Below are 25,966 nucleotides of genomic sequence, written 5' to 3' on the forward strand. Positions count from 1 at the left end.
CCCTCTCTGTCTTCGCTGCTTCAATAGCCAATGATCGCCTTTCCTACTGCCCGTCGATTGGGCGGCCCTTTCCAGGAAGGAGTCGCCCTGCATGCACCTCGGCTGTTGGCACATGCGTTGTCATGGCGCTTATTTTGTCACTTCCGTTTTGGGCGGTTGTTATGGTGCTGGGTTCGTCACTTCCGCAGTGATGGCGGTGTGGGTGTCCGCGGGTGGTTGTGGTCTCTTGTCGCCAATTAGGGGACGGCTCCGGGCCGGGCGGGCCGCGGTCCTGGCGTGGAGGGTCCCGTTGCGGGCCGCAGGCACCGGGCCGGTGTATGATGTGGTGGTGTCGGGCGGGGGGATGGTCGGGAGCGCTATGGCCGCGGCGCTGGGTAAGGCCTTGTCGCGCTCACCTGGGCCGGGGGTGGGTCGGTCCATCCTCTTTGCTGCGGGGTTAGAACGTGTCCCGAGGAGTGGCCCTGCCGGGCTCCGTTCTGACTGGCCGTGAATGCGACCAGAGAAGCCTCAGAGCCCGGCGGCGGTGGTGGGTGGGCAGAGGGAGGACAGGCTCAGTGGTTTGAGCATTGGCCTGCTAAACCCGGGGTTGCGCGTTCAATCCTTGAGGGGGCCACTTAGGGATCTGGGGCAAAATCAGTACTTGGTCCTGCTAGTGAAGGCAGGGGGCTGGATTCGATGACCTTTCAAGGTCCCTTCCAGTTCTAGGAGATAGGATAGGACAGTGGCCTGGACTCCATCAAGCCCTAGGGCTCGATGGTGGATTGTCGTACCTGGGTTGAAACTCGTCCACACTCCGCTGGTAGCGTTGAAACGGTACAACGCTCCTCTCCACCTCTCAAAATGGGCATATGGCTATCCTTGGATAAAGATGCTTGTAGGGGTGTAACTTGTGTAAAGGGAGAAGGGAATTAACCTATATGGGGACTATAAGTGTATCCACCATGAGGGTTGTGCTGATCTACTGATTGGGGGGGAATCACACCCACAACTCTATACTGTGTGTAGACCAGGCCTAAAATGGAGTTGTCCCTAATTTAGTTAGGGCAGCCATTACACTTCCTATGGAAAAAGCTTTCATTGAGAAGTGGCAGTTTATTGTGGGTAAGGAAAGGAGAATCTGTTTTAAACTATACAGCAGTAGTCTACACATCTGCACTTAGTTCTTTTTCATTCATTTAAAAAAAGTCCAATATTTTAAGCCAGTTCATTTCCTTAATTTTTGGTCTTAAATAAGTGACTACATTCCAGCTGGTAGCTGACTGTTTTCACTGGTCCTGTTTCTCTTCCTTTTTGTGTGTGTGTGTGGCGAGATAATTGTGCTAGTTTTAATATCTGGAAGTAGGGCAAGTTGGGGTTCTGATTTGTACAAGTTGTGAATCATCTCACCTACCTGCTGCTAAAATGTCTTTTATTTAAAAATAAATAAATCCTTAACGTGTAGGTAAGATTGTAGGTGCTCAATGGTGTCATGTTCTCCCTCTGTCCTTCCAGAATATGAAAGTGTAACTTCCAAAACTCAAATGTCAGAAAATGTAGAGTCAAGCTTCCTTTTACCCCCATATCCACTGCAAGATATAGTAAGAAACAAAACACATAGTTTAGAAAATACAGAGTTGGGGTAGCACTTCCTGATCAAACTCAGCTTCCATAAGAATGCCTAGAGGAGTTCAGAATATCAGTACTTTACCCGTTCCTAAGCCTTTTTGTCTTGTGTCTTCTCAACCAAACAACAGACATGACTTCCTGAAACACAGGTGCTACACAGGTTAATTGGGGTATATAAATAAGAGTCAATCAGAAATTAAGTGTGCACACAGTGGAAATGTCAGTTCTTATTAATGGATCACCTGTGCTACATAATTTCCAAACCAAGGTCTAATAATTTCAAATCTTAAGTTTTTAGACCTCTTCGGTACCATACACATGATCGCATCAAGGGAGATCAGTAGTATATTTCATGTGTTGTACTGCCATTTGTTTTTTCCCTATTGTAATGCTTTCAAGCACAGCTAATTCCTCAGCATTGAAAATCCTCATTTTTAGGGTGCTGTGTCTTGGGATCCCTTGATTAATTGATCATATATTTTCCCCACAAACTGCCCAGGCCCCTTGCCCATCATACCAATTTACAAGCTAATCTGTCTTCCCTGTAGTGATGTCATGCAATAGCTATATGATTAAGAGTTTTTAGTGTTTGTGGTCCCACATTAAATTGATTTTTAAAGATGCATTAGAATATTTTCATTTTTTTTTCTCCTTGCAACATCACAACAGGGTAACAGGGCAGAGTTAAAATTGTTTGGATGCCTTAACTATCATATTTTACCATAACAGATGGATGTCTTCTAAATGCAATTGTAACTTTGAATTTCCTGGGTTTATAATGCTTATTTGGAGCTAATTGCAGCACCTCTCTTGCAATCTTAACTTCATTTTAATATTGTGGGGTTGTTGTTTTTTTGGGTGTGGGGGAAATTTACTTAACTTTGTAAAAAAAAAAAAATTATTAAAACATCATAAAGATCAAACAAGAAACCTAAAGAGAATCTTGCCTGTTATATTTCTAATGATTTTTATGATGCATATTAACCATTTTTAAAAAAAACTTTTAAGGACAGATCCACTGGTACACCAAAGCCGGAGCAATGCAAAGCTTAATTTGAAATTTACTTATAGGTTCAAAGGGCTGGGTGAGACCCACCCTATCTGAAGGGAGAGCCTAGGCCCCATGTCCAAATATCTCTGTGCCTTAAAGGCTCCCTTTACATCCCTGCCTCTTCCAAGAGGTAATTCAGTGTGTAGTGGAGCTGAGGCAGCAGTGCTGCAGGGAGCCTTTCAAGCACTGATCCCCCAAAGCTAATATGCAGCCATGGAACTTCTAAAAAGCAGTAACAGTTGGGCAAAGTAACCTACCAATGAGAACTATTCTTGATAAGTGTCCACTCTCCTTCATCCTACTGAGTCATTACAGCCACTAGAACTGTTGCATGCAAATTAGCTGTAGAGGAAGAGTAGTTATTGGGTGAGTTATTTTTAATGTCAGAGTGACCCCATTTATGGATTTCATGAGCCTAATTGTAGCCTATATAACCATAACAATTATATACAGTAATAATTAATATCTTAGCTTAATTGCCACCTTATTTTTTCAAGTATAGCCTGTGCAAAAGGTTTCAAATAATTTTAACTGTGTGAATAGTTTGAAGTGTCTGGGTTATTCCATTGAGAAGATCATTTGGGACAAAGAAAAGACTTTCACAGATGCTAAATTTCTTAAAGAATTTGGTTCTTAATTAATTTTAAATCAGAAATTAACAGATTTACTTGTAAACTTTCAGAAAATGTGATCTGTACTCAAAAAACTAAGTGCTGCAAGTCTGGGGAGGATACACTGTAGTTTTTCATACAAACCAGGCTGAATCCTTGCTTTAATTGCAAAATGTCTCTTAAACCTTAACTATGGAGTTGTGAACAGTGCCTCCATAGTATTAAATCTATTTACCTAGTTAGAAATCTGCGTTATATATGCTTTTCCCTGTAGGGAATTTTATTTAAGTGTCTCATTGCAAGGTGCATGGGAGTTCTTGATTATATAAATAAATAAACACATGAGTTTTTTATTAAAAGTATCTTAATAAATGTTTGCCTGTTTCAGGACACGATGTCCACTTCCGTGAGAAGAAAATCCTGTTACTGGAAGCTGGCCCTAGGAAAGTGTCTGGCCGTTTGCCTGAGAATTACAGTAACAGGGTCAGTTCCATCTCCCCTGGTTCAGCCACCCTTCTGAGCAGTGAGTACAGCTCTTCTTGTTCTTTCTGTATAACACTTCAATCTGAAACTAGAACTGGTTTTATTTTTGTGGGGCCCTTGAGAATTCTTCAGATTGGGACTGTTGTTCTTAAACTGACTTGGCTGATTCCTACTCTCCTTTTCTTATGCCAAGCATTCTGAATTGAGGTGTCTAAATCAGGCTTTTCTAGGTTAGGGGCGTGACTTCTTGTTTTGGAATCCTTGTTCATTTTGTATAGATTTGTGTGATTTCAGTGCTAGTGAAAGGGCTTCAAGTGACAGCCCTAGAGTATTCTTTTCACAGAACAGATACAGCCTGGGTTGTGTGAAGGAATCTTCTTACACTGTTCCCTAGTCTATGTATCGCACCCCTGCCATGGAGGAATTGGTTCTGCAGCATAATTCAGTCTCCTGGGCCCATTCAGTCTTTGATTTCTCTGCTGAGAAGCCAGCAAGATGGATAAGTGGTGGTGGTGGTGGTGGATTTTGAGATGTGAAGGCTTCTCCCCTCCTCGGGTAACCGGACTGAGGTTTGCAGCCACAAAAAACTAATTTCACAGCCTGGTTCTGAAATAGTCTTGTATCTGCTTTCTGATACACAGTACGGAGTTGGTTCCTCCAAACCTTTTATTCCCTTTCTTCTTGCTTTTCACAGCATGAATATTTAGGTAGGTGGGAAGATTTTGAGCTGGTTCATGCTCCCTAACCCTGCTAGTTTGAAGCCATACTACTTATTTGTAAACTAAGGGTATGTCTACACTGGAAACTTCAAGCGCTGCCGTGGGAATGCTCCTGCAGCAGCGCTTTGAAGTGCGAGTGTGGTCGGGCGCAAGTGCTGAGAGAGAGCTCTCCCAGCGTTCCTGGTAATCCGCCTCCATGAGGGGATTAGCTCCGAGTGCTGGGAGCGCGGCCCCCAGTGCTCAGAGCTTGTCTACACTAGCGCTTTAAAGCACTCAGACTTGTTGCGCTCAGGGGGGGTGATTTTTCACACCCCTGAGCCAGCAAGTTAGAACACTATAAAATGTAAGTGTAGACTAGGGTTACCATCCGTCCGTATTTCCCCGGACATGTCTGCTTTTGCGTCTCTAAATAGTCGTCCGGGAGGAATTGGTAACAAGGTTAAAATGTCCGGGTTTTTTTTCTCCCTCGCCTCCCTCCCTCCCTTCCATGCAGAGTGCGGCTGCTGATTGGGTGGCTTGGCCAATTGAGCTGCTCCCATTGGCCTCCAGCAGCCAGAGCCCTCCCCTGCTCCCCCCTCCCTCTGTCTGCAGCCCTGTGTAACACACAAACCGACCCACTGGGCAGCGTGTTTTATAAACACGTGGAGCCAGAATGGTAAGGGGAGTCCGGGGGGGGGCAGTCAAGGAGCGGAGGAGTGTTGGATGGGTCCCCGGCCTCCACCTGCGGCCACCCCACCCCCCCCGCGAACTCCCCCCCTCAGGGCAGGCTCTAGGCACCAGCAAAGCAAGCAGGTGCTTGGGGCGGCAAATTTGCAGGGGCACAAGAATCCAGCATGGGAGCTGAGAACCAACAGGGAGCCTTGGGAGCTGTAGTTCCTTGGTTAGCTCCCTGCCTATAGAGCCAGCCCTGGAGCAGGGAAAGAACTACATTTCCCAGCATTCCCTCGGCCGCAATTACCAGGAAAGGGAAGGAGTGTGGAACTGAAACCTCATGCTGCAGCTTGCTTTAAATGGTAGGGACAGAGCCAGCTCTAGGTTTTTTGCCGTCCCCCACCCCAGCCCTGGACTCTTCCCCGCCCACACCCCCTGCTGCCCCAGCTCTGGCCCCCACCTGGACCCCCCTGCTGCCCTAGCCCTGGGCTCTTCCCCCACCCGCATCTCCTGCCACCCCAGCCCTGGGCTCTTCTCCCCCCCTGCACTCGCACTCCCTGCCGCCCCAGCTCTGGCCCCCACCTGCACCTCCTGCCACCCCAGCCCTGGGCTCTTCTCCCCCCCTGCACCCGCACTCCCTGCTGCCCCAGCTCTGGCCCCCACCCGCACCTCCTGCTGCCCCAGCCCTGGGCTCTCCCCCAAAGAAAGAATTGGGTGGACTAAATGGACATTGCACCTCTCTATCTGAAGCCTAGCAAGGCAGGTACGTGGATCCCACTAGAATTTAAAATGAAAAGTAAGGGAGGGGAGGCTCTACTAGACTGGGCAGCTTTAGATAGAGTACCAGGCACGTAGGAGGATTTACACTTCTGAGCCATTTCCAAAAGTAGAAATTGACTTTTCTTTTCCAGATTTAGCTAATATTCAGAAAGGGAATCCAGCACCTATCTTCCAGATTTGAACACCCTCAAAATTCAGGAGTGCTCAAGCTCAATTTGGGCAGCTGTTACTTCATTTCTTCCAAATCAAATATACTGATCCACTGTAACTTGCTGTAGAAAAAGTAGAATAAATTGAGCAAGAAATGCTTCCCAGTTGTTATTAGGACTGGAATTGCTATTTTCAACAGCCATTGCTTTTTTTTATTATTAGTTTTATTTGTTTAAAAGGAAGACAGTGATATTGCATTGGCAAATTCCCCATAGAAACAAAGAATGGAACAAAAGAATAATAAAGGCACCTCAACTTTTCCTCATTTATGTAGGACAGTCTTATAATATGCATCCAGATAGCCTTCCATCACACAAGCTGAAAATTGTTCCACTTTACTGCAGTTCTGTAACCATATGGGAACCAATCCTGTCTGTGTTCTGTGCACATCCAAAATTCCTGCTGAATGACCCGCCCTGGGAGTGAGTTACCAGTGACCCAGGGCTGGGGCGGCAGGAGGATGCAGTGGGGGCAGGGGGGAGGGCAGCCAAAATTTTTTTTGCTTGGGGCAGCAAAAAACCTAGAGCCGGCCCTGGCCCCCCCGCCTCTCTCTTGCCTGCTTGTACTGCCAGAGCCAGAGGCAACTGCTGTCTGCTGCCCCCGGGTCCTAGCGTCCCCCATCCACAACTCCCTCCCAAACCCCTTCCCACACACACCTTCCTGCCCTCAAACTCCCTCCCAAAGCCTGCACCCCCTCCCTTTGCACCGCCTCCCACCCCCAAACTCCATCCCAGAGCCTGCACCCCTCCCTCCCTCCTGCACACCTGCCCCAGCCCGGAGCCTGCACCCAGCACCCCTCCTGCACCCTAATCCCCAGCCCAGGACCTGCACCCCAGATCTCCTCCCCCCACCCAACCCCTCTCCCAGAGCCTTAGGCAGGTCGGGGGAGGTTCTGGGCACCACCAAAATTTCTACAACCCTGCCACCCATGCGAGTGGATAAGGGTCGGGGCAGTCAGGGGACAAGAAGCGGGGGGGGTTGGGGTTTTGAGGGGGGCAGTCAGGGGCTGGGAAGTGGGAGAGAGTGGATGGGGGCGAGGCAGGGGCGGGGCTCCCCCCAGTGTCCTGTTTTTTGATTGTGGAAATATGGTAACCCTAGTGTAGACAAGCCCTAAGTAGGGTTAGATCCGGTTGTTAGGACTTGGATGTGTGAACAACCCAGGTGCTCCAAAAAGTGGTGTTGGTAATTTTATCTGAGTTGTTGCTGAACTAATGCCCCAGCCTGGAGCAGGGGCTCAGTGCTGCTGGAGTTACCATTATGAGACACAAAACTGAGATTCTGACCATTTATCCTATGGCACCCAGGCTAAGAGCAGGGATATCTCTGGGTTCTGTCCAAATTCCATCTCCGGTAATTCTGCTCTCTCTCTCTTGCCCTCTTTTCTACCACCTCTGACAATTTCATGGTGCCTTTCATCGCAAAGGATCCCAAATAAGTCTGGTCAAAAAATTGTAAGTATTTTCCATAAACATTTTTGAATGAAACAAACTTTTTTGCAATTTTTTTATGGAAATTTTTCCACCCAATTAAAATAAAACCAACCAAACAAAAAACTTTGACGGTTCCTCTCTTTCATCCACTAGGAAAGGGAGGGACTAAAAATAACAAAAACCAAAAAGTATTGTATTAAAATAAAGCAATGTTTTTCACTTTGTTTTGATCAGAAATTTTGAACTGTTGGACAATTTTCCAGAAAGCCATTTTTTCTTAAAACACACACACACACAACCCCCCCCCCCATACTGACAAAAAAAAATTCAACCATCTCTAATCCCAAAACATTTAACAAACAGAAATGTCTTCACCCATCCCTGAAATAGCCATGTTTGAAATAGAAGGATGGACCTATTTAGCATTTGCAGAGCAACAGGATTGGGCCAAAAGAAATCTGATGAGGTTCAACAAGGACAAGTGTAGAGTCCTGCACTTAGGATGGAAGAATCCCATTAATTGTTACAGACTAGGGACCGAATGGCTAGGCAGTAGTTCTGCAGAAAAGGACCTAGGGGTTACAGTGGATGAGAAGCTGGATATGAGTCAACACTGTGCCCTTGTTGCCAAGAAGGCTAACAGCATTTTGGGCTGTATAAGTAGGAGCATTGCTACTAGATTGAGGGACATGATCATTTTTCTCTATTCGGCATTGGTGAGGCCTCATCTGGAGTACTTTGTCCAGTTTTGGGGCCCCACACTACAAGAAGGATGTGGAAAAATTGGGGAGAGTCCAGCGGAGGGCAACAAAAATGATTAGGGGGCTGGAGCACATGACTTATGAGGAGAGGCTGAGGGAACTGGGATTATTTAGTCTGCAGAAGAGAAGAGTGAGGGGGGATTTGATAGCTGCTTTCAACTACCTGAAAGGGGGTTCCAAAGAGGATGGATCTAGACTGTTCTCAGTGGTACCAGATGACAGAACAAGGAGTAATAGTCTTAAGTTGCAGTGGGGGAGGTTTAGGTTGGATATAAGGAAAAACTTTTTCACTAGGGGCAGGCTTTGGAGCTGTGCAAAATCCTGCAGCTCCACTGCTCAGCGCTCCAGCTCCGGGCTCTGCTCCAAAGCCCTGACTAGGAGGGTGGTGAAGCACTGGAATGGGTTACCTAGGGAGGTGGTGGAATCTCCTTCCTTAGAGGTTTTTAAGGTCAGGCTTGACAAAGCCCTGGCTGGGATGATTTAGTTGGGGATTGGTCCTGCTTTAAGCAGGGGGTTGGACTAGGTGACGACCTGAGGTCCCTTCCAAACCGATATTCTATGATTCTATGAACTGTACACAATTGTTTAGGTTTAGAACTAAGAGAAGAATATGGTATGCAATTGAAACAAAAATCCCTTCTTCTGAGTACAGCACTGTTCACTTTTTGACTTCACACTAGTTGGTTGAAGAATTTCTGACTCTTGCTGTCCTTCAGTTCTGGGGTCTGTAGCAGATAATCTCGGCAATGCTTCCGTTATTTGTCATTTCTCATATCTAGGCTTGGGAAGCTGGTCAGTTGACCGGTTAAATAATGTATGTTGACCTCCTATTTTTTGACTAGGGTCAAATATTCCAGCAAGAATGCCCTGATGAAGGTGGTGGCCTACCTTCTTGATTGCATCATGGTCCCAGTCTTTCATTTTTTAGAACTTAGTTTTGTTATGTTTCACATTTTTCGGAGTTAAAATAACTAAGTTAAGTAACTTGATTGTTGTAATTAGGTATAAGCTATCTAAGGCTAAGCCTATTGGAAATTCTTTTTGTTATTGTTCTAATAAATTAGTGTTTTAAAATATTTGACCATTTTTGACATTGATCAATTGACCAGTCAAATATTGTCAATTATTTTTGGACTGGTCAAGTGCCCAGCCCATCTCCTATCTTTACCCAAAGGATTTCACCATTGTTTCCTTAGTTATCAGATTGCATATTACAACTTTGGGAACATGTGAGATGCAGTGGTATCCCTACCATTGATCTTCCTCCCATCTCTGATTTAGAGAATCATCCCAACAGCTTGTAATCATTTAATTTCTAGTTCACTCTTTGTTTTTTTTATAGAGACAGTTAAGGTGTTAATGCTCCTGTGCTTAATTTCATAGTATCTGTAATTTCACTTTCTGTAGCAGAACCTTCTGTCATGTCCTATTTGAACAGGGAATTTTTGAATGAAGTGAAAATTCTCTTCCCCACCCACTCCTGAATCTTTACCCTGAATGGTTTGTGTCCACTCTCACTTGGGGGATTCTCCTTGATGTTTTTCACTGGCCATGTTACTTCATCATTCTCTGCACTGAATGTTGAACTTCTCAGCCCTCTGCTTCTATTCTCTAGAATGACTTCTGAATTTTATTTCTCCTTTCTATAGATGAACTATCCCCTTTCCTCTCTAGATCATTTATACATTAAACACAAGTCATGCATTGAAACTAGTTAGGTTCAACATACAGCCTGATGAAGGTGGGGTAACTCAAAGTTTGGGCTGGTGTGAAGTGGCCCCTAGAGTATGGACAAAATGACCTTGTCCATCTCTCATGTAATGCTTATATGATCAGTCATTTGCTGAACAATGTTAATATGCTCAGCGCTATGACATAAAAAGGGTGACTGCACCAGGAGCTTATGATTCTAAGTACAATGTGCAGATGAGCACTACCCTAGACGACCAGAGTTTGGGAAATCCAGTTTGAGTGGTGTGAAAGATTATTTTTTTCTGCTTCCTTTTGTTGATGGCCATTTCACAGAATCACCATGTTCTGTGGAAGTATTTGGCTGAAGGGAGGCTGGCTGATGCTTGGGGGTGGGGAGGGAAGCATGGAGGAAGGGGCAGAAAGGAGAGTTTGAAAACGGTACAGAGGGATAGATTAGGAGAGAGGCTTTGGAGAAGCACAGGCAACCAGAGGAAATGGGGGCTGAGATATAAACCATGGGAGAGTCATGCAGAGTTTTGAAACAATATGTGGAAGGCAAGAGAAAAGCAAGCAGGTGTTCATATGATCAGGGTTGGGTGAGAAAGCTAGATTACATACAGGAGTTGCAGATACTGAAGTGAGAGATGATCAAGGCCTGGACAAGGATTTTAGGGAAAGAAAACGACATTTTATAGTAGTTGTGAAGGAAAAACTGACAGGACTTGATGCTGGCTTGGGTGGGTGGCAGGAGAAAGAGTCTAATGCAGGGGTGGGCAAACTTTGTGGCCCGAGGGCCACATCTGGGAATAGAAATTGTATGGCAGGCCATGAATGCTCACAAAATTGGGGTTGGGGTGCGGGCTCTGTTTGGGCATGTGGGCTCTGGGGTGGGGCCAGAAATGAGTTCAGGGTGCAGGAGGGGGCTCTGAGCTGGGGATGAGGAGTTTAGGGTGCAGGAGGGTGCTCCGGGCTGGGATTGAGGGGTTTAGAGTGTGGGAAGGGGATCAGGCTGGAGCAGAGGGTTGTGGCGTGGGGGGAGGCTCAGGGGTACTGGCTTTGGGCGGCGTTTACCTCAAGCAGCTCCTGGAAGCAGCAGCATTTATCTTCTCCAGCTCCTCACAGAGGCGCTGCCAGGTGGCTCTGTGTGCTGCTCTGTCTGCAGGCACCGCCCCTGCAGTTCCCATTAGCTGCGGTTCCCAGACAATGGGAGCTGCAGGGGCGGCTCTTGGGGTGGAGGCAGCTTGCAGAATGGAGCCCCCTCACTGCCCGTACATGTAGGAGCTGGAGGGGGGCCATGCTGCTGCTTCCAGGAGCCACGTGGAGCAGCCCCCAACCCTGCGCCGCGGCTGGAGTGGGTCAAGCCCCAGACCCCGCTCCCCAGTGGAGCTCGAGGGCCTGTTTAAAACAGCTGGCAGACCGGATCCAGCCCGCTGGCTGTAGTTTGCCCACCCCTTGTCTAATGTGACACTGAAGTTGTCTTCAGGGATAGAGGAGGAGAAGGGGAACTTATGGGCTGCTGAGAGAATCTGATGTGTGGCTATAGGCAGAGCTGAATTCTGCATCCTAATGATGAAAAAAGTGTTTTAATCAGCTGTGTCCTTGAGCCTTTCCCTCCCTCCTGTGCCCCCAAACTCAGAGCCTAAGTATATGTAGTGAGAGTTGACTGTATGCTACACTGAATTCCTGAAGTCAGGCCTTCACTGACCCCAGGCAGGTGGATCTTTCCTCCTGTCTTGCATCAGTATCAAGAGTGGTGTGAGAGCCTTATAAGAACCTAGACAGACCCAGCTCTGTATGCGGGTGGAGAAAGCAGTCTATGGCTAGGCTGGAAGAGTGTTATTCATTAGGGGATTGAGGGGAGAAAGAGAGGATCGTGAATCTGAGTCTTATTTTGGTCTCACTGTGACTGGTTTCTCTTCATGTTGTGGGTCCTTCTCTCTCCTTTAGGTTTTGGTGCCTGGGATCATGTCTGCAGCCTGCGATTCAAACCCTTCCGGCGGATGCAGGTGCTTGACTCACTGCCATGAATGCAGTCTGTCTGTTTCTGCTAATGTAACTAGAATTCTCAGAAATATTTACCCCTAATGGCCCAAGATTTGTTTCCTCCCTGGAGAGGAACAGGGCACACTGACTAAGCCTGTTGTATTCTTGGTGTGTCAGTCTTCCTAGGATCAGAGGGGTAGCCGTGTTCGTCTGTATCCACAAAAACAACGAGCAGTCTGGTGGCACCTTAAAGACTAACAGATTTATTTGGGCATAAGCTTTCGTGGGTAAAAACCCCATTTCTTCAGATGCATGGAGTGAAAATTAGAGATACAGGCATAAATATACTGGCACATGAAGAGAAGGGAGTTACTTTACAAGTGGAGAACAAGTGTTGACAAGGCCAATTCAGTCAGGGTGGATCTGGTCCACTCCAATAATTGATGAGGAGGTGTCAATACCAAGAGATGGAAAATTGCTTTTGTAGTGAGCCAGTCACTCCCAGTCCCTAATCAAGCTCAAATTAATGTCTGATATCAGACATCAGGAATAGTAACATACAAAAGCCAGTAGGAGAACACGTCAATCTCCCTGGACATTCAATAACAGATTTAAAAGTAGTCATCCTTCAACAAAAAACTTCAAAAACAGACTTCAAAGAGAAACTGCAAAGCTACAATTCATTTGCAAACTTCATACCATTAATTTGGGCTTGAATCACTACTGGGAGTGGGAGTCTTCCTAGGAGACTTTCTCACCTTTCTTCGTCCTCCCTCAATCTCCTGAAATTAGCGGCTGGAGGGATGATTCCTGATGGAAGTTCTAGAGATTGCCCATCACCTTTCCCTGTTAAGGGAGAGTTGTGAGCAGGTCCTGATGGAGCTGCACAATTCATGCTGAGTCTATGCAGTGTGATAATATTTTCTCTCTCTCTTCCCCCTAATAGGTATGGGATGCTTGTTCGGAAGCCATGATAATCTTTGATAAAAACAACTTAGAAGACATGGGTTATGTAGTGGAGAACGATGTCATTATGTCTGCTCTAACCAAACAGTTAGATGTAGTGTCAGGTAGGCAATGATTGCTTTCATTTTTTATTCACAGTGTGGGAGCTATCAGTGAGTTGCATTCAGCAGGGAGCTCTGGAACAGGGGAAGAGAGAGGGAGAAAATGCATTCAGCAGATAACTCGGAGGTTTATGGAGAAGTCAGTCACTCTGGGTTAGGAAGAGATACTTGTTCTCGGTGGAACTGTATCTAAGCCTTTTATCCTAAGTCCTTTTCTAGACTTCACACATGCACTCACTGTGGTATCTTATGTTTTGTTGTGAAATGGCTTTAACTTCCCCCCAGCTCAGATATTTGAGAGGTGATCAGCCTCTGCAGTGATGGGGGCAATACAAGTGCCTTCATAGATTGCTTCCTTGTGCCCTAAGGGTGGGTGTCAATGGGGTCAGCTCCGAGAGTCATTGTGTTGCCTAGCTGTGCCTTGCCTCTTGCTCTCTTTGTAACTTTCCTTGTCTCATGTCTGTATCATGCTGTGACCCTGCTATGTTGTGTTCCATCAGATCGGGTGGAGGTTCTCTACAGGAGCAGAGCAGTGGGGTATACCTGGCCCCTTACCTGTCATCTCTCTGACACAAGCCCTTGGGTCAAAATTGACTTAGCTGATGGACGCAGACTGGAGACCAAACTGCTGGTATCTAAACTTCCATTTTGTGTTGATCAGGCACCATCTCTTGCCAAGTTCTTTCCAATGGATTTAGTTCTGATTTCATGTGTGGTGCTGCTCCATTAGTGGGGAGGGTTTGAGTGAGGTGAGCTGCTGACTGTGTCAGAGATACTAAGGGGTAACGTCGGTAGCCTTCTTTTGTGGCTAGCCGAAGAGGACTCTGCTGAATTAGAGTAGGGCTGAAGAGGCTGCCTCTTGTTGCAGTATTCTCATTTATTTAAAAGAAACCACATATCCAAGGGCAATGGGGAGGCCTTTGCTACTTTGTTGAGTTAGCTACTCACTGCAGATAACAAGGGCTGGAATACAGATTTTTTTTTTCTAAAGCCATTGACGAGGTTTCCTTGTATCTCATCCCCTTGCAGATTGGTGCAGATGGTCAGAACTCCATGGTCCGGAAAGCAGCTGGAATTCAAAACATCCACTATCAATATGATCAGTCAGCTGTGGTTGCTACTCTGCACTTGTCTGAGGTGAGATCCTGCAAGTTCCTGAGCTGCAGTGTCTGCGCAGGTTAAATAGGTGATGCATCAGTCCTCATGTTTCTTCATGTTATAGGCCACAGACAACAATGTAGCATGGCAGAGATTCCTCCCTTCAGGGCCAATTGCTCTTCTCCCGGTAAGACAGTGACTTTTGACTCACCCATCTTTAACTCTTTGGTCCGTTTATTTCTAATCACCTTTCTTCTACCTTTCAGTGCCTAGTTACATTGCCTCTATCTTGCCTCAAGACTTTTCCTTCTTTCTATAACTCTTGACCTATCACTGTTGTCTGTAGTTGTTTTCCCCCCTCTAATTCTTATTATTTTTCCTATTTCCCGCCTGTTGGCTTTTTTGGGTCTGGAGCCCCTTGCACATATTGGTTCTGGGATGGGTGGAATGAAGACCTTGGTCCGAATTAGCGTGTGGGTAGGGCCTGGGCCCTTTCCTGGATTGGCATGTGGGAGAGCCTTGCACAGATTATTTTTCTGTCTCTTGATACTGACTCTTATGGTTCTCTTGGGTCAGCTCTCTGACACTGCCAGCTCTTTGGTTTGGTCCACATCTCATGAACATGCATCACAGCTTCTTAGTATGGATGAGGAAAGCTTTGTGGACACCATCAACACTGCCTTTGTGAGTATCATCATTTCATGAGGATGCAGAGCTGACTTTGTTGCTGAGATAAGATAGACTTCTGTAAATTAAAGAATGGTGGCCATTTTGGCCCCTGTTTACTCCATCCTATTATACAAAAAGTACTCAGTGAAATTAAGATGGCAACTTTAAAATGAGTAAAGGGTAATATTTATTAATGGAAGATATAACTAACCTGTGAAACTTGCTGCTGCAGGATACTATTGAAGCGAACCTTTTAATAAGGTTCAAAAAACATCAGATGCCTGTCTAAATAAGAATAGCTTCTTCAGTGACACTAGCTAGAGTAAAATAAGGAATGTCTATCCTCCTCCTTCGTTGTAATTACCAGGATTTCAGGGTGGGAAGAAATGTCCCTCTCATGGGATACCACTACAGGGAAGTGCATTATGGAAGACTTTTGTCTTCCTGTGATGAATCTGGAATTGACCGCTGTTGTTCTGACATGTATGGACCTAACATAATTAATGTATTATGGAAGTTGCAGTAAGTTGACTTGGAAGAAAAGTATGCTAGTGTGTGCTGAAAAACATCACATGGGTAGGTCTGATCTGGTCCTCATTTTAAAAGCTGAACAGGTTGAGTCTGGTTAGTTCTTGAATTGGAGGCCTCTAAAGAGAAAGGTATATATGTTCCTTGCGTCGTGGACAGCAGCTCCTCTTCAGTCTCCTACAGAATCTCACCCTGTAATTCTAGACACACTTCCTTCCCTACCATTTTTTCTGCATATATTTATATAAAAATAAGCCAAACAAAATTTGTATGCAAAACCTGTGAGTGCATTTTTAAGTGCAGTTGTGCTTTGAGGTGGCACTTCCTTTGACTATCCTAACTCATGCACTTCCAAGGCTCCAACAACTCTTAGTCAATGCAGGAATTCCTCGGAGGCCCAGCAAGCCTACTACTTTTCACTTCCAGTTTATTTTCCACAAAGTCTAACTTGCCCTTTAATAAAGAATTCTTCATTTTAGTCTTGTGTTCATTCACCGTATGCTCTGACTTGTGACTCTTTTGTCATTCAGATCTGGTTAATTTGCATTAAGGTAGCTTTTGGCTTTGAATCTTTTTTATTTGTTGATTATTAGTACATATCTTATCTTGCTCAAATAGAATGGTATAGGCTCTCTCTTCTGCCTGCTATAATCAGTACTTGTGAACTTGCATGGATACTAACCAGGCTGTATAATTAGTAGATAAAGTGTCTGATTTAAATGCACGAGCAGTAACTTGAAAGCCTATTACGATTTTACTTTTACTAGATTTCTATTCGCTTTTCCATTAGTGCAGTTACAAGCTGACATTCTTAACACTTTGTCAATCAAAAAAGTCTCACTAAAACATTAAAAAAAAACCCTGAAATGAGATATCTTCACATGGGAGCTTTATTAAAACACCTCTCAGAGAGAGGGTCACCCTTTGTGACTGAAGTTAGATCATCACTGGAGATAGTGATGGAGAGTGAATTACTTTTCAAAACGATAGGAGGGGCAGACTCTCCTCGTCTAAGATGGTCTCCTCCTAGGCCATAACGACGATGGTTTTGTTTGCTGAGTGGTTAGAATTGTGTATTTGGGGACTTTTGTTCATTTATGCATCAGTCTGGTATTTATTAGGCCATGTTGCTTTTGGGTGTTAGTAAAGGCAGAATGTGCTCTTTGGGGCAGGGAATCATGTCATCCCTTCTGCTTGTTCAGTGCCAAGTACGTTGTGGGCACTACACAAAACAAAGTGTTTGTAATTTTGTTGGGACATCCAGAAGCCTTGGGGTTTGGGGCACCATATAAATCAGTCTTTATTGTTATTCAGTGGAGCAACCTACACCACTCGGACTTTATTGATACTGCTGGATCCGTGTTCCGATCTGCTATTTCTCTCCTGATGCCATCAGGCACTGCAGCCCGCCAGCTGCCCCCAAGCATCGCCAGAGTGGAGCCAAAGAGCCGAGCTGTGTTTCCTCTTGGAATGGGCCATGCCACAGAATATGTCCGGCACCGGATGGCGCTTATTGGGTAAATTGCTTATTGAGGGCTGCAGGTGCCATGGTTGTTTTTATGGGAAAACAGGCCATTTCTGGTTCCATAAAGTGTATGTTGTTTGGGGAATGAAGTGAAGCGCACCTGGCACAGCAGGGGTGTGGATTATTCAGGGAGGGTGATAGTTGTGGTGCCAGACATGTTCCTCTCCCCAGTTAACAGGTGGAGCAAGCGGATTACATCTGGAGCCATGGAGTGGAGAGGTTCTTCAAGGAAAAAGGCAGGCAGAGTATGTGTAGCACAGTGTGGGGAGGTATTGGAGGTCAGATACTTGTTAAATAAGGTGTGTGTGTGTGTAGTTGACATGGAGTGCTATAAGGAGGGGCTTATTAGAGAGAGAGGAACTATACTTGTTAAATAAGGTGTGTGTGTGTGTGTGTGTGTGTGTGTAGTGGACATGGAGTGCTATAAGGAGGGGCTTATTAGAGAGAGAGGAACTGGAGTGTGTGCTACACCAGCAGTTCTCAACCAGAGGTCCCCTGGGAAGCCACGAGCAGGTTTCAGGGGGTCCACCAAAATAAACCAGAGAGCAGGGCCAGCATTAGACTCACTGGGACCCAGGGCAGAAAGCTGAATCCCGGGCCCCACTGCCTGGGGCTGAAGCAGAAGCCTGAGCAACTTAGCTTTGCAGGGCCCCCTGTGGTGTGGGGCCCTGGGCAATTGCTCTGCTTGCTACACCATGATGCCAGCCCAGGCTTTTAATCTACTGAAAAACAGTTGTTGTGGCACAGGTGGGCCATGGAATTTTTATAGCATGTTGACAGGGGCCTCAGAAAAAGATTGAGAATCTCTGTGCTACACTCGGGGCAGGGACTTAGTGGGTAAGGAAAACATGGACTGTCTCTGCTCTCCTCTGGTTAGGATATGAGATGTTCTCTGCTCTGCCCTTAGGGACGCAGCACACAGAGTCCATCCACTAGCAGGACAAGGTGTAAATATGGGCTTTGGAGATATTGCATGCTTGGCACATCACCTCAGCACAGCGGCCTTCAATGGGAAGGATCTGGGTAAGGATACATAATCGTAAGGAATAATCTATGGTAATAATTTGAATATCCCCTTCTCCAAGTCTCCCAGTATATCTGAACTTCTTTCTTTTACATAGTGAGCTCTTCAGGGCAAGGATTGACTCAGTTTGTTTCCTGTACACCTCTGAGCACATTGGTGTCTCATAAAATGAATAATGTATCAGCATATTTATAAACTGGGATGAGCTGGAGTGTCCAAACTTCATCTGTGGACCAGTCAGAGAGTGATGCTTCTGGATGCATTTCCCTTCCCAAAATCCATGTTGTGTTGCCTAGTTGACAGAATGTTCCATTCTGCTGGCCCCTGGTATAAGGAAATGTGGGAATAAGAGCTGCTGAAGGGAACAAGGAACTCTTGGATCTTGCTACTTGCTGAACAGCACCTTTTTAAGATGAATCTAGAGCAGGGGAGGGCAAATTACGGGCCACGGGCTGGATCCGGCCCATCCGGGCTTTCAATCCGACCTGTGGGATTGCCAGCCCCATGGTGAAGCAGGGCTAAAGCAGGCTCCCAGCCTGCCCTGGCCCCGCGCTACTCCCAGAAGTGTCTGGCACCACATCCCTGCAGCCCCTGGGGGATGGTGGGGGCAGAGGGCTCTGTGTGCTGCCCTTGCATGCAGGCACTGCCCCCCACAGCTCCTATTGGCCGGGAATGGGGAACTGTGGCCAATGGGAGCTTTGGGGGTGGTACCCGCAGACAAGGGCAGCGCGTGGCAGAGCCGCCTGCCCCACCCCACCCCCAGGAGCCACTGCTGGACATACTGGCCACTTTTAGGAGCGGTGCAGAGCCAGGGCAGGCAGGGATCCTGCCTTAGCCCTGCTGTGCACTGCTGCCACCCCAGAGCCGCTCGATGTAAGTGATGCTGAGCCGCACCCCGAATCCCTCCTGCACTCCAACCCTTTGCCCTGAGCCCCCTGCCGCACCCTACCCCCATACCCTGAGCCCCCTCCCGCACTCTGCACCCCAACCCCTTGCCCTAAGCCCCTTCTTGCACACTGCACCCTCTCCCACGCTCCCTCCCGCACCCCAACCTCCTGCCCCAGCCCTACATTCATGGCCCTGCATGCAATTGCCCCACGCAGATGTAGCCCTCGGGCCAAAAATTTTGCCCATCCCTGATCTAGAGAGTGCAAAGGTCGTTGGTGTGTGTGTGTGTGTTTTGGGTGCCTGTGGAGCTCAATTAGGTCAGTGGCATGAGCAGTTGGGACTGCAATTTAATTCTCTCCTCTTTTCCAGGCTCCATAAAGCACCTCTTACAGTTTGAGACAGAACGTCAGAGGCATAACCTCTCTTTAATGGCTGCCATCGACTTGTTAAAGAGACTCTACTCCACAAATGTCGCTCCCTTTGTGCTGTTGAGGACATGGGGATTACAAACAACAAATGCCTTGTCTCCAGTCAAAGTAAGAGGCACCGTTAGGACACTACTAACTAACTTGTGATGATACAGTGGGCTGAGTCACTAGCAGATTCAGGAGGAATGACACGCTGTGTTCAAATGGCATGTGAATGAGGCACTCCAAAGATGGCTTGAGTGGTCTTCTGTGCCATTTGTTAATGATTCTACCTTGGCTACAGTGTGGGTCTCTTCCTATAGCCCAGAGAGGGCTACCTGAAGAGAAGTGGCAGTAACAGTGTTATCCCTAAAGATTCTTTTTTTTTTTTTTTTCCCCCCTGAGGCCCAGATGCCAGTGTGACCCACTTCCACACAGCCAGATGACTTGACCTAGTTGCAATGCTTTTATGGTGAGCCATCTCTTAGGCAAACCACCTATTATCAGCACAGCTCCCTCTAATCCAGCAACCTTCACTTTTGAGTTTCTCAGTTTTTGATTTGCTTGACCCTGACTGTATGTAACTCCTTGAGATATGTTGCAGATGGTCAGCAGCCGACTATTCTGAACAGCACTCACTTAGGAATGAGCAGTCTCCCAGGGCTCAGTGGCTGCCAGTGGAGAGTAATGTGCACTGTTCTGCACGAATGCTTTGACTACCTTGAAAATGTTTTTATCTGACCAGAAAGGAGACGGGCTTTTCATTTGTTTTTTCTCTTTCTAGCAACAAGTGGAGTGGGTCAGCCCTCGGTGCTGGGCTGCTCAGGAAGGACAGTAAAGTGCTCCACTTGTCTTCCCTGTGTCTGCTGGAAAATTAGGCCATGTTGAATCCCTCTCCCTTCCTTTCCTTAGACAGGAAGAGAGATGGTATCCAGTGGGGTAGAGGGAAGGAGGATGCAGCAGCTTTCTCTGCTTTGTTTCTAAATATTTGTCTCTCACAAGTGACTCATTTTTTCCCCTTTCCCTCTCTAGGAGCAGATTATGTCCTTTGCCAGTAAGTAAGTTCTCCATGTGTCTAGAGCTGCAGTTCACCAGTGACTGCTGGGAACCTGAGATCTTTAATCCTCTGAGGACTAGCCTGGTTTGGAAACATGTATTTAAATAGTGTCTTTGAAGAACAACAATAAAAACAGGAATGAATTTTTTTTTTTTTTCAACATATGCTCATCTTTGCTCTGCCCGCCTTTGAGGACCAACTCCTGTCCTGTGGAACCAGCAGTTTCAGCTACTGAATCATCTTTGCTCTGTGCTTTCATATAGAAGTAGTCCTTTTAGCCTAAGGTTGAAGAGGCAGTAAATGTACTGTTTTCCCTACACCTTACTGCACTATGGTGCTCTCCCTCTGGGTTGCCAGGCTCCAGCTGCTGGAGCAAGATCTGGTGGCAGATCAAGGTAAGACTGGCTCTGTAAGCCTGAGCCTGTCTCCTCGTCCCCAAACAACCCCCTCTTGGGAGGGCCAAGGGGTGTCTAATGGAGGGCCCTTCTCAGGAAACTGGCTAGTCTTGAGAGTTGTGGGTGCCATCCCATTTCTTTAGTACTGAGGAGTAACAGTGAGATCTAGAAAGGAGGAAAACTTCATCACCAAGGTTTGAATCCAAGAACATTTTGTTAAAAATAGCTTTTTAATTACTAAAATAGGCATTTGAGTGGCCTTGTCTTAATGTTCCAAACACCAGGCTCCTGCATTAGACAATTAATTACTTAATGCTGTAATACAATGTGAGCACTGGATTTATATTTTATAGCAGTGCTATCATGTACATTTAACTAATATCAGGAATTAACATTACAAAGGGGACTTAAATGTGAGTTTGACTGAAAGCAAACTCTCTCAGGCTGTGCCTGCACTGCAAGCAAGGGATGTGACTCCCCTGCTCACATATGCATACTCATACTAGCTGTCGTTGAGCTAGCAGGAGTATAAATAGCAATGTAGCGGTGATAGCATAGGTAGTGACAACGGAGGCCCAGCTGAGCCATGCCAAGAACATACCCACTGGTTTTAGGCAGGTTTGTACTCTGCCCGTCTCTGCTATTTATACACTTGGTAGCTCAATGGGAACCAACATGAGTATGTATACATGAGCAGGGGAAATCACCCCTAGCTCACACTACAGACATAGCCCTTAGCTCTACAGTCACTTCTGTTAGAATCAATGTCCTCTATCCAGGCACTTTCTCCTCTCCAACAATGATGCAGATCAGGACCCTTCTCTTACAAGGCTACTTTGTGCTTATTAATAAATAATCTCATTGCACTAGGGTAGGTATGGGGATTTGAAGAAGCAGGTGAAGTCCCCAACTCATCTCTGGGATAATTCAGATGAAAATTTAGAATTCTATCCTGCAGTTTTTGTGCAAGTTGAGAATTTTGTACAGGGACTGCACAATTAGGCCCTTGATCAACAGCAGCAATGCTTCAGTTTACAAACTGTACAACTAAAAGATCAAGGCCTGAGCCTGGCAGACTTAATGCAACTTTGGTACAGAGAAAGCAGATGCTCCCAACAGTCTGGAGTGCCTGAACTTGATACTAAGAACACAAAGAAAACTTATTCTGAACTGTACTTGTGCTATTCTCTTGTTTACCTCCCTCCCCCAAACACGATCAGGCCTTTCTCCAAGTTCTCCCAAGGGTGTGAACAGCTGGAGATGGTGGTAGGTCTTCTGTTGCCCTTGTCTCACTCCCTCCCTTTGCCTTCCAGCTCTAGATGCAGCTGGCTTCATTCCTGCTGCCAAGGTCAGATCTAGAACTAGCAGCAGGCTACATGTCACAGCAAGGGCTCAGATTAATGGGTAGCTAAAATAGCTAGTTCTCAGATGTCATCTAGCCATGCTATTGGTCACTTCATCCAATCTTGTAGTCAGTGAAAATTCCAAGACAGAAAAAAAGTTTGCTAAAAGCAAGGTTTATAAGTAGCAGATGACTGCACTTCCCTAGTAATGTGTGCATAGGCAGCATTGCCATGACCTGTGGCAAATAATACAGAACAGTCATTTCTGCATGAGGATGGGGTGGTGAAGGCTTCTCACATTCCCTGTATAACACAGGCCAGTTTTGAGGTATTTTACACTAGAGGGACTGGCCTGTTTTACTGGGAAGTTGCAGGGGAATTTCTCAGGTCATTATGGGAGCTTTGCCTCACCTCAGCTGGAAGAGAAGAGGCAGGCAGTTTAGCATGAGAGGGAAAAGACTGCCCCCAACAGGTTGTGCTGAAGAAGCAAGCTGGTACTGTGGGCCATTGCGTGAGAGCACTTTTTCCTTCCAAATGTAAACCTCGCTTTTGCTTCCACATAACCATTCAGGCTATGAGAGATTAAAATGGCCACTCTGAAACATACCATTGGACAACCAAGTACTGTCATGCCAGAGTGCCTGGGTTGGGGGAGGAAAAGAAATACTGAGAAGCTACAACCCCTTCCTTGAGTGCCCTGTTTCTACAGACCAACTGTATAAGATATTAAAAAGACACATTCTCTACCCCCATGCAGTGACTTGCCAGGAGTCTTATACTAAGAGTATGGCTGTATAAAATAGAGGTTGTAGGGGCCAACCACACACTCCCCTCCCTCCAGTAGCTTAGATTTGTGTGTTATGGGCCCAACCCTGCAACATTATTACAGTTCCTGCTCTCATTGACTTAGAGTTCAGAGGGTTAAAACACAAACCCTAAGGGGGGAAATGAAGGATCTGTCTGATTCTAATTTGACCAGGAACCAAGTTACTTCCTCTCCCTTTCACCTCAAGTAAGTGAAAAACTATCTGTTCTTGTCTCACCATAGCTCCTTAACCAGCATCCTCTGCCCCGAGAATTCATTTTTGGTTCCATGCTGGTTCTACCTTACTCAATACTGCTTAGCATGAGACTGGTCAGAGGGGGAGAACAGGCAGGGAGAGGCCCAGGCTTCCAAACCAAGACAGCCAACCTAACCTTCTTGCCTTCTGCTAAAACCCTTCCCTGATCCCTGCCCAAGAAACACTTGCTTTGGAACTGGCCAATCCTGAAAGGGTAAAAGCCCTCAGTATTAAGCAGGTTAAGGGCTAACACATTGAAAATTGAGGTTTACAACACGGTGGGGATTTCACTCTGCATTGAATGCATGTGTTGTCATGTTTCAATATTTATATTTTTTAAAATTTTCAGGGCCAAACTTCAGTTCTACATGTAAAAATTAAATCATCAGCCACAAAAGGTCTGCGGTTTGCCGGTGCATGACAAGCACTCTGAACTGCTGGTAACATGGGGCATCTATGAATCCATTCACTGAACCAGTGTCTGGGCTGCTTATAAGTATAATCAGCTTCTTTGGCTTTCAGGAGGCAGATTTTGTATCAAAGACTGCAATTAAGTTATTTAGAAACCATACTGGGGCTGCTCTCATTGCAGCTCGGAACTGCCTAGTCCTTGAGGAATTGATTCCATGGCTTCGATCCATGTTTTACTGAAGGACTGACTCCTGCTGAGCTATGCAGTTGGAAATTTGAACTTGCCCACTCTTCCTTCTGGAAAGGCCAATGTTCTGCAGGGGGTGCTGGCTCAGTGGGAGAGGCCCAGAGACTGCAGCAGGTGAAAGGTGGCACCCAAGGCCCAGCTTGTCTCTATGTTGTTCACTTTCTTTGTTAACTATGAAGAAACAAAAAGAAATTAGTCAGTTGCAGCATTTCTCCTAGACCTATACAGCTGCCACCATAGACAAAGAGCGAGCTGATGGATAGATGCACAGAATGGCAACAACCTGAAAGACCTTCACTCGGTACTCTGCAAAGGAAAACACAATGGATATTGCCTGGAGGCAGCAACCTGAACTGCTAGTGTCCACTAACATCTGTTATGGAATCAGATGAATTTTAAAAGAACAAATACTAACAACAGTCTCTCTCCTTTGAGTCCAGTTGCAACAACTTGGCATAGGGATAGGGGACTGCTTGGGCAGCATAGATTCCTGCTTTCTATTAGGTGTTGTACTCATCTGTAGCCCACTGTACAATCCGGACCAGTATCCTTTTCAGTTCTTTAACTTTGTCTCCCTCTGCACTTCCCAATACGACTCCTCACTGTCCTGCTCTCTCCTTGCTAGCCCCTACCGGTTCCTGGCCTGACAATCATACTGAAGATGAGAAATAAGTGATTTTGGGGAAAAGAGTAAATACACTGAGGAAGCAAAGTGAACAGTCTCAGCCTGCTCTCCACTATAAGAAATCCTCCCCAACCTCAGACTGCCTCCCCACAGACCTGCCTAAAATCCTCCCATAGCAACAAGTTGCTAAGTGTTCTCCACCTGCCATCTAGCCAGCTACAAGAGGGGGGAAGAGCTAAGCAGAGATTGGGCTCTGTGAAGAATAATAAAGCCCACAGAACTTTCCTCCACAGACAGAACTTGGGCCACAGAGGAAAAAAAAATGGGATAAACACAGGAATTCTTATATTTTCTTATTTCCTGTTTCATAATCGGTAAAAACAATAGTGACCCCTGAACTGGACTTTTCTAAGGAGCTGGATTAACCTTCATCGTGCTTAGGTTCAAGAGATTATACACATGGAAACTACACATCCTGAGGCGGGCTGGGGTCACATGTCCTAGATGGATGGAGGAACCAAGTCATTCATGGGGGAGGGAAGATGGTGGGGAAGAGGTTGGGTGGGAGGGAGTTAGCAGCTGGTGAGAATGTATACCTGCTGCTGCCAAATTTCTCTTCCGCTTCTGCTGCTGTCCAACACTATCTCGCCCCAAGCCTTTAATTTCCTTCCATATCAAATCCAATCTTGTTTCAGTCAAGGCTCTGCCCACATCTTATCTCCTGCTTCTCTCACATCCACTCGGTGTGCACATCTACTTCCCTTCTCACCCTCTGAATCCTTTTTCCACAAATAACTCTGTGCCTTCTCCCATGCTGCTCCCTCTTCGGGGAACAGCCTCCTTGATCCTGTTCCCCATGCACCCTCCCTTCCTCCTCTTTCACATCCCCCTACAGCCACCTTTTCTTACATTTCTTCCACCTGAACCCTCCTTCCTACACCAACCTAAATAAAAACATGTCCACTATGAAACAAGCAGCCTCATCACTTTATTAGAGGTAAATTTTATTCTTACTTGCTTATTGTCATCTCTCTCTCCAGCAAGACCTGTCTGATCATCTGTACTGGAAAGGTTTGGGGGGCAGCAATTATTCTTTGTGCGCGCTCACACACACACACACACACACACACACACACACAAGCTGAGAACTGGAAGGTAGGGAGTTGGGAACAGTTTGAATGCAAACGTGACCAGAAAGAGAGGGAAGTAGCTGTTCAAAAATAAGAAAGTCAGCTAGGCCTGCATGTCCAGTTTAGATGGTGGAAGAAAGGTCAGGAGGTGCTCGGCAAATGGGCATTTGTTCTGGGAGTTTGTAGGGTTGTAGAAGAGGCCTGGGAAACTGCAAGGTGTATTGTGCTACTTAGGAGGGAAGAGCAGCTGCCAACAAGTGTCTCAGTGCAAATGACTAAGGACATGTAAAAGGCAGGCACACCCACAGAAACTTAAGGGTCCAGAGCAGAGAAAAGCTAAGAGCCTTTGGCTCATATGTACATTAGATACATTCCCTTCTCTATGTGACTAGCAGCACCCAAGATAATTCAAAGTGGGAGAATTTCTCAAGTCTTTTTATTTTCACCACTGATGCTGTCGAGTCCTCAGAGCTTCCATGTTGGGGTTGCACACACTGCAGAGGAAAGTTTTTGTT

The 25,966-nt window shown here is 46.2% G+C and overlaps 2 protein-coding genes across 5 annotated transcripts in view; one reads left to right on the forward strand and one right to left on the reverse strand.

Moving 5' to 3' along the window:
* The first annotated feature begins 185 nt into the window (after positions 1-185).
* Positions 186-20,393, forward strand: COQ6 (coenzyme Q6, monooxygenase). Of its 2 annotated transcripts, XM_054025465.1 has the most exons (12): positions 186-374; positions 3,656-3,790; positions 11,941-11,999; positions 12,923-13,046; positions 13,544-13,674; positions 14,073-14,180; positions 14,266-14,328; positions 14,718-14,825; positions 16,653-16,855; positions 17,771-17,886; positions 19,145-19,311; positions 20,215-20,393. In XM_054025465.1, exons 1-12 carry the CDS (start codon positions 191-193, stop codon positions 20,242-20,244), a joined length of 1,428 nt encoding a protein of 475 aa, XP_053881440.1. In that variant the 5' UTR covers positions 186-190; the 3' UTR covers positions 20,245-20,393. The 2 variants fall into 2 exon arrangements, with proteins under 2 accessions (XP_053881440.1, XP_053881439.1); XM_054025464.1 differs by lacking the exon at positions 20,215-20,393 and having other exon boundaries at positions 19,145-20,206.
* A 436-nt stretch (positions 20,394-20,829) lies between these two features.
* Positions 20,830-25,966, reverse strand: part of ENTPD5 (ectonucleoside triphosphate diphosphohydrolase 5 (inactive)) — a 42,565-nt gene continuing 37,428 nt past the window's right edge. For all 3 annotated transcript variants that reach the window (XM_054025467.1, XM_054025466.1, XM_054025468.1), the window contains one exon: positions 20,830-23,867. In XM_054025467.1, the coding sequence (XP_053881442.1) occupies positions 23,781-23,867 (87 nt within the window). In that variant the 3' untranslated portion in view covers positions 20,830-23,780. The remainder of the gene's footprint in view (positions 23,868-25,966) is intronic.

This window comes from Malaclemys terrapin, chromosome 4, assembly GCF_027887155.1.
Source record: "Malaclemys terrapin pileata isolate rMalTer1 chromosome 4, rMalTer1.hap1, whole genome shotgun sequence".
Taxonomy (NCBI): domain Eukaryota; kingdom Metazoa; phylum Chordata; order Testudines; family Emydidae; genus Malaclemys; species Malaclemys terrapin.

Excerpts from the sequence above, each read along its gene's own strand:
- COQ6 (XM_054025464.1), top strand. The coding sequence starts at position 191 with ATGGCGGTGTGGGTGTCCGCGGGTGGTTGTGGTCTCTTGTCGCCAATT. Across the intron at positions 375-3,655 it reads CGCTATGGCCGCGGCGCTGG|GACACGATGTCCACTTCCGT; the intron begins GTAAGGCCTTGT and ends TGCCTGTTTCAG. Across the intron at positions 12,000-12,922 it reads AACCCTTCCGGCGGATGCAG|GTATGGGATGCTTGTTCGGA; the intron begins GTGCTTGACTCA and ends TCCCCCTAATAG.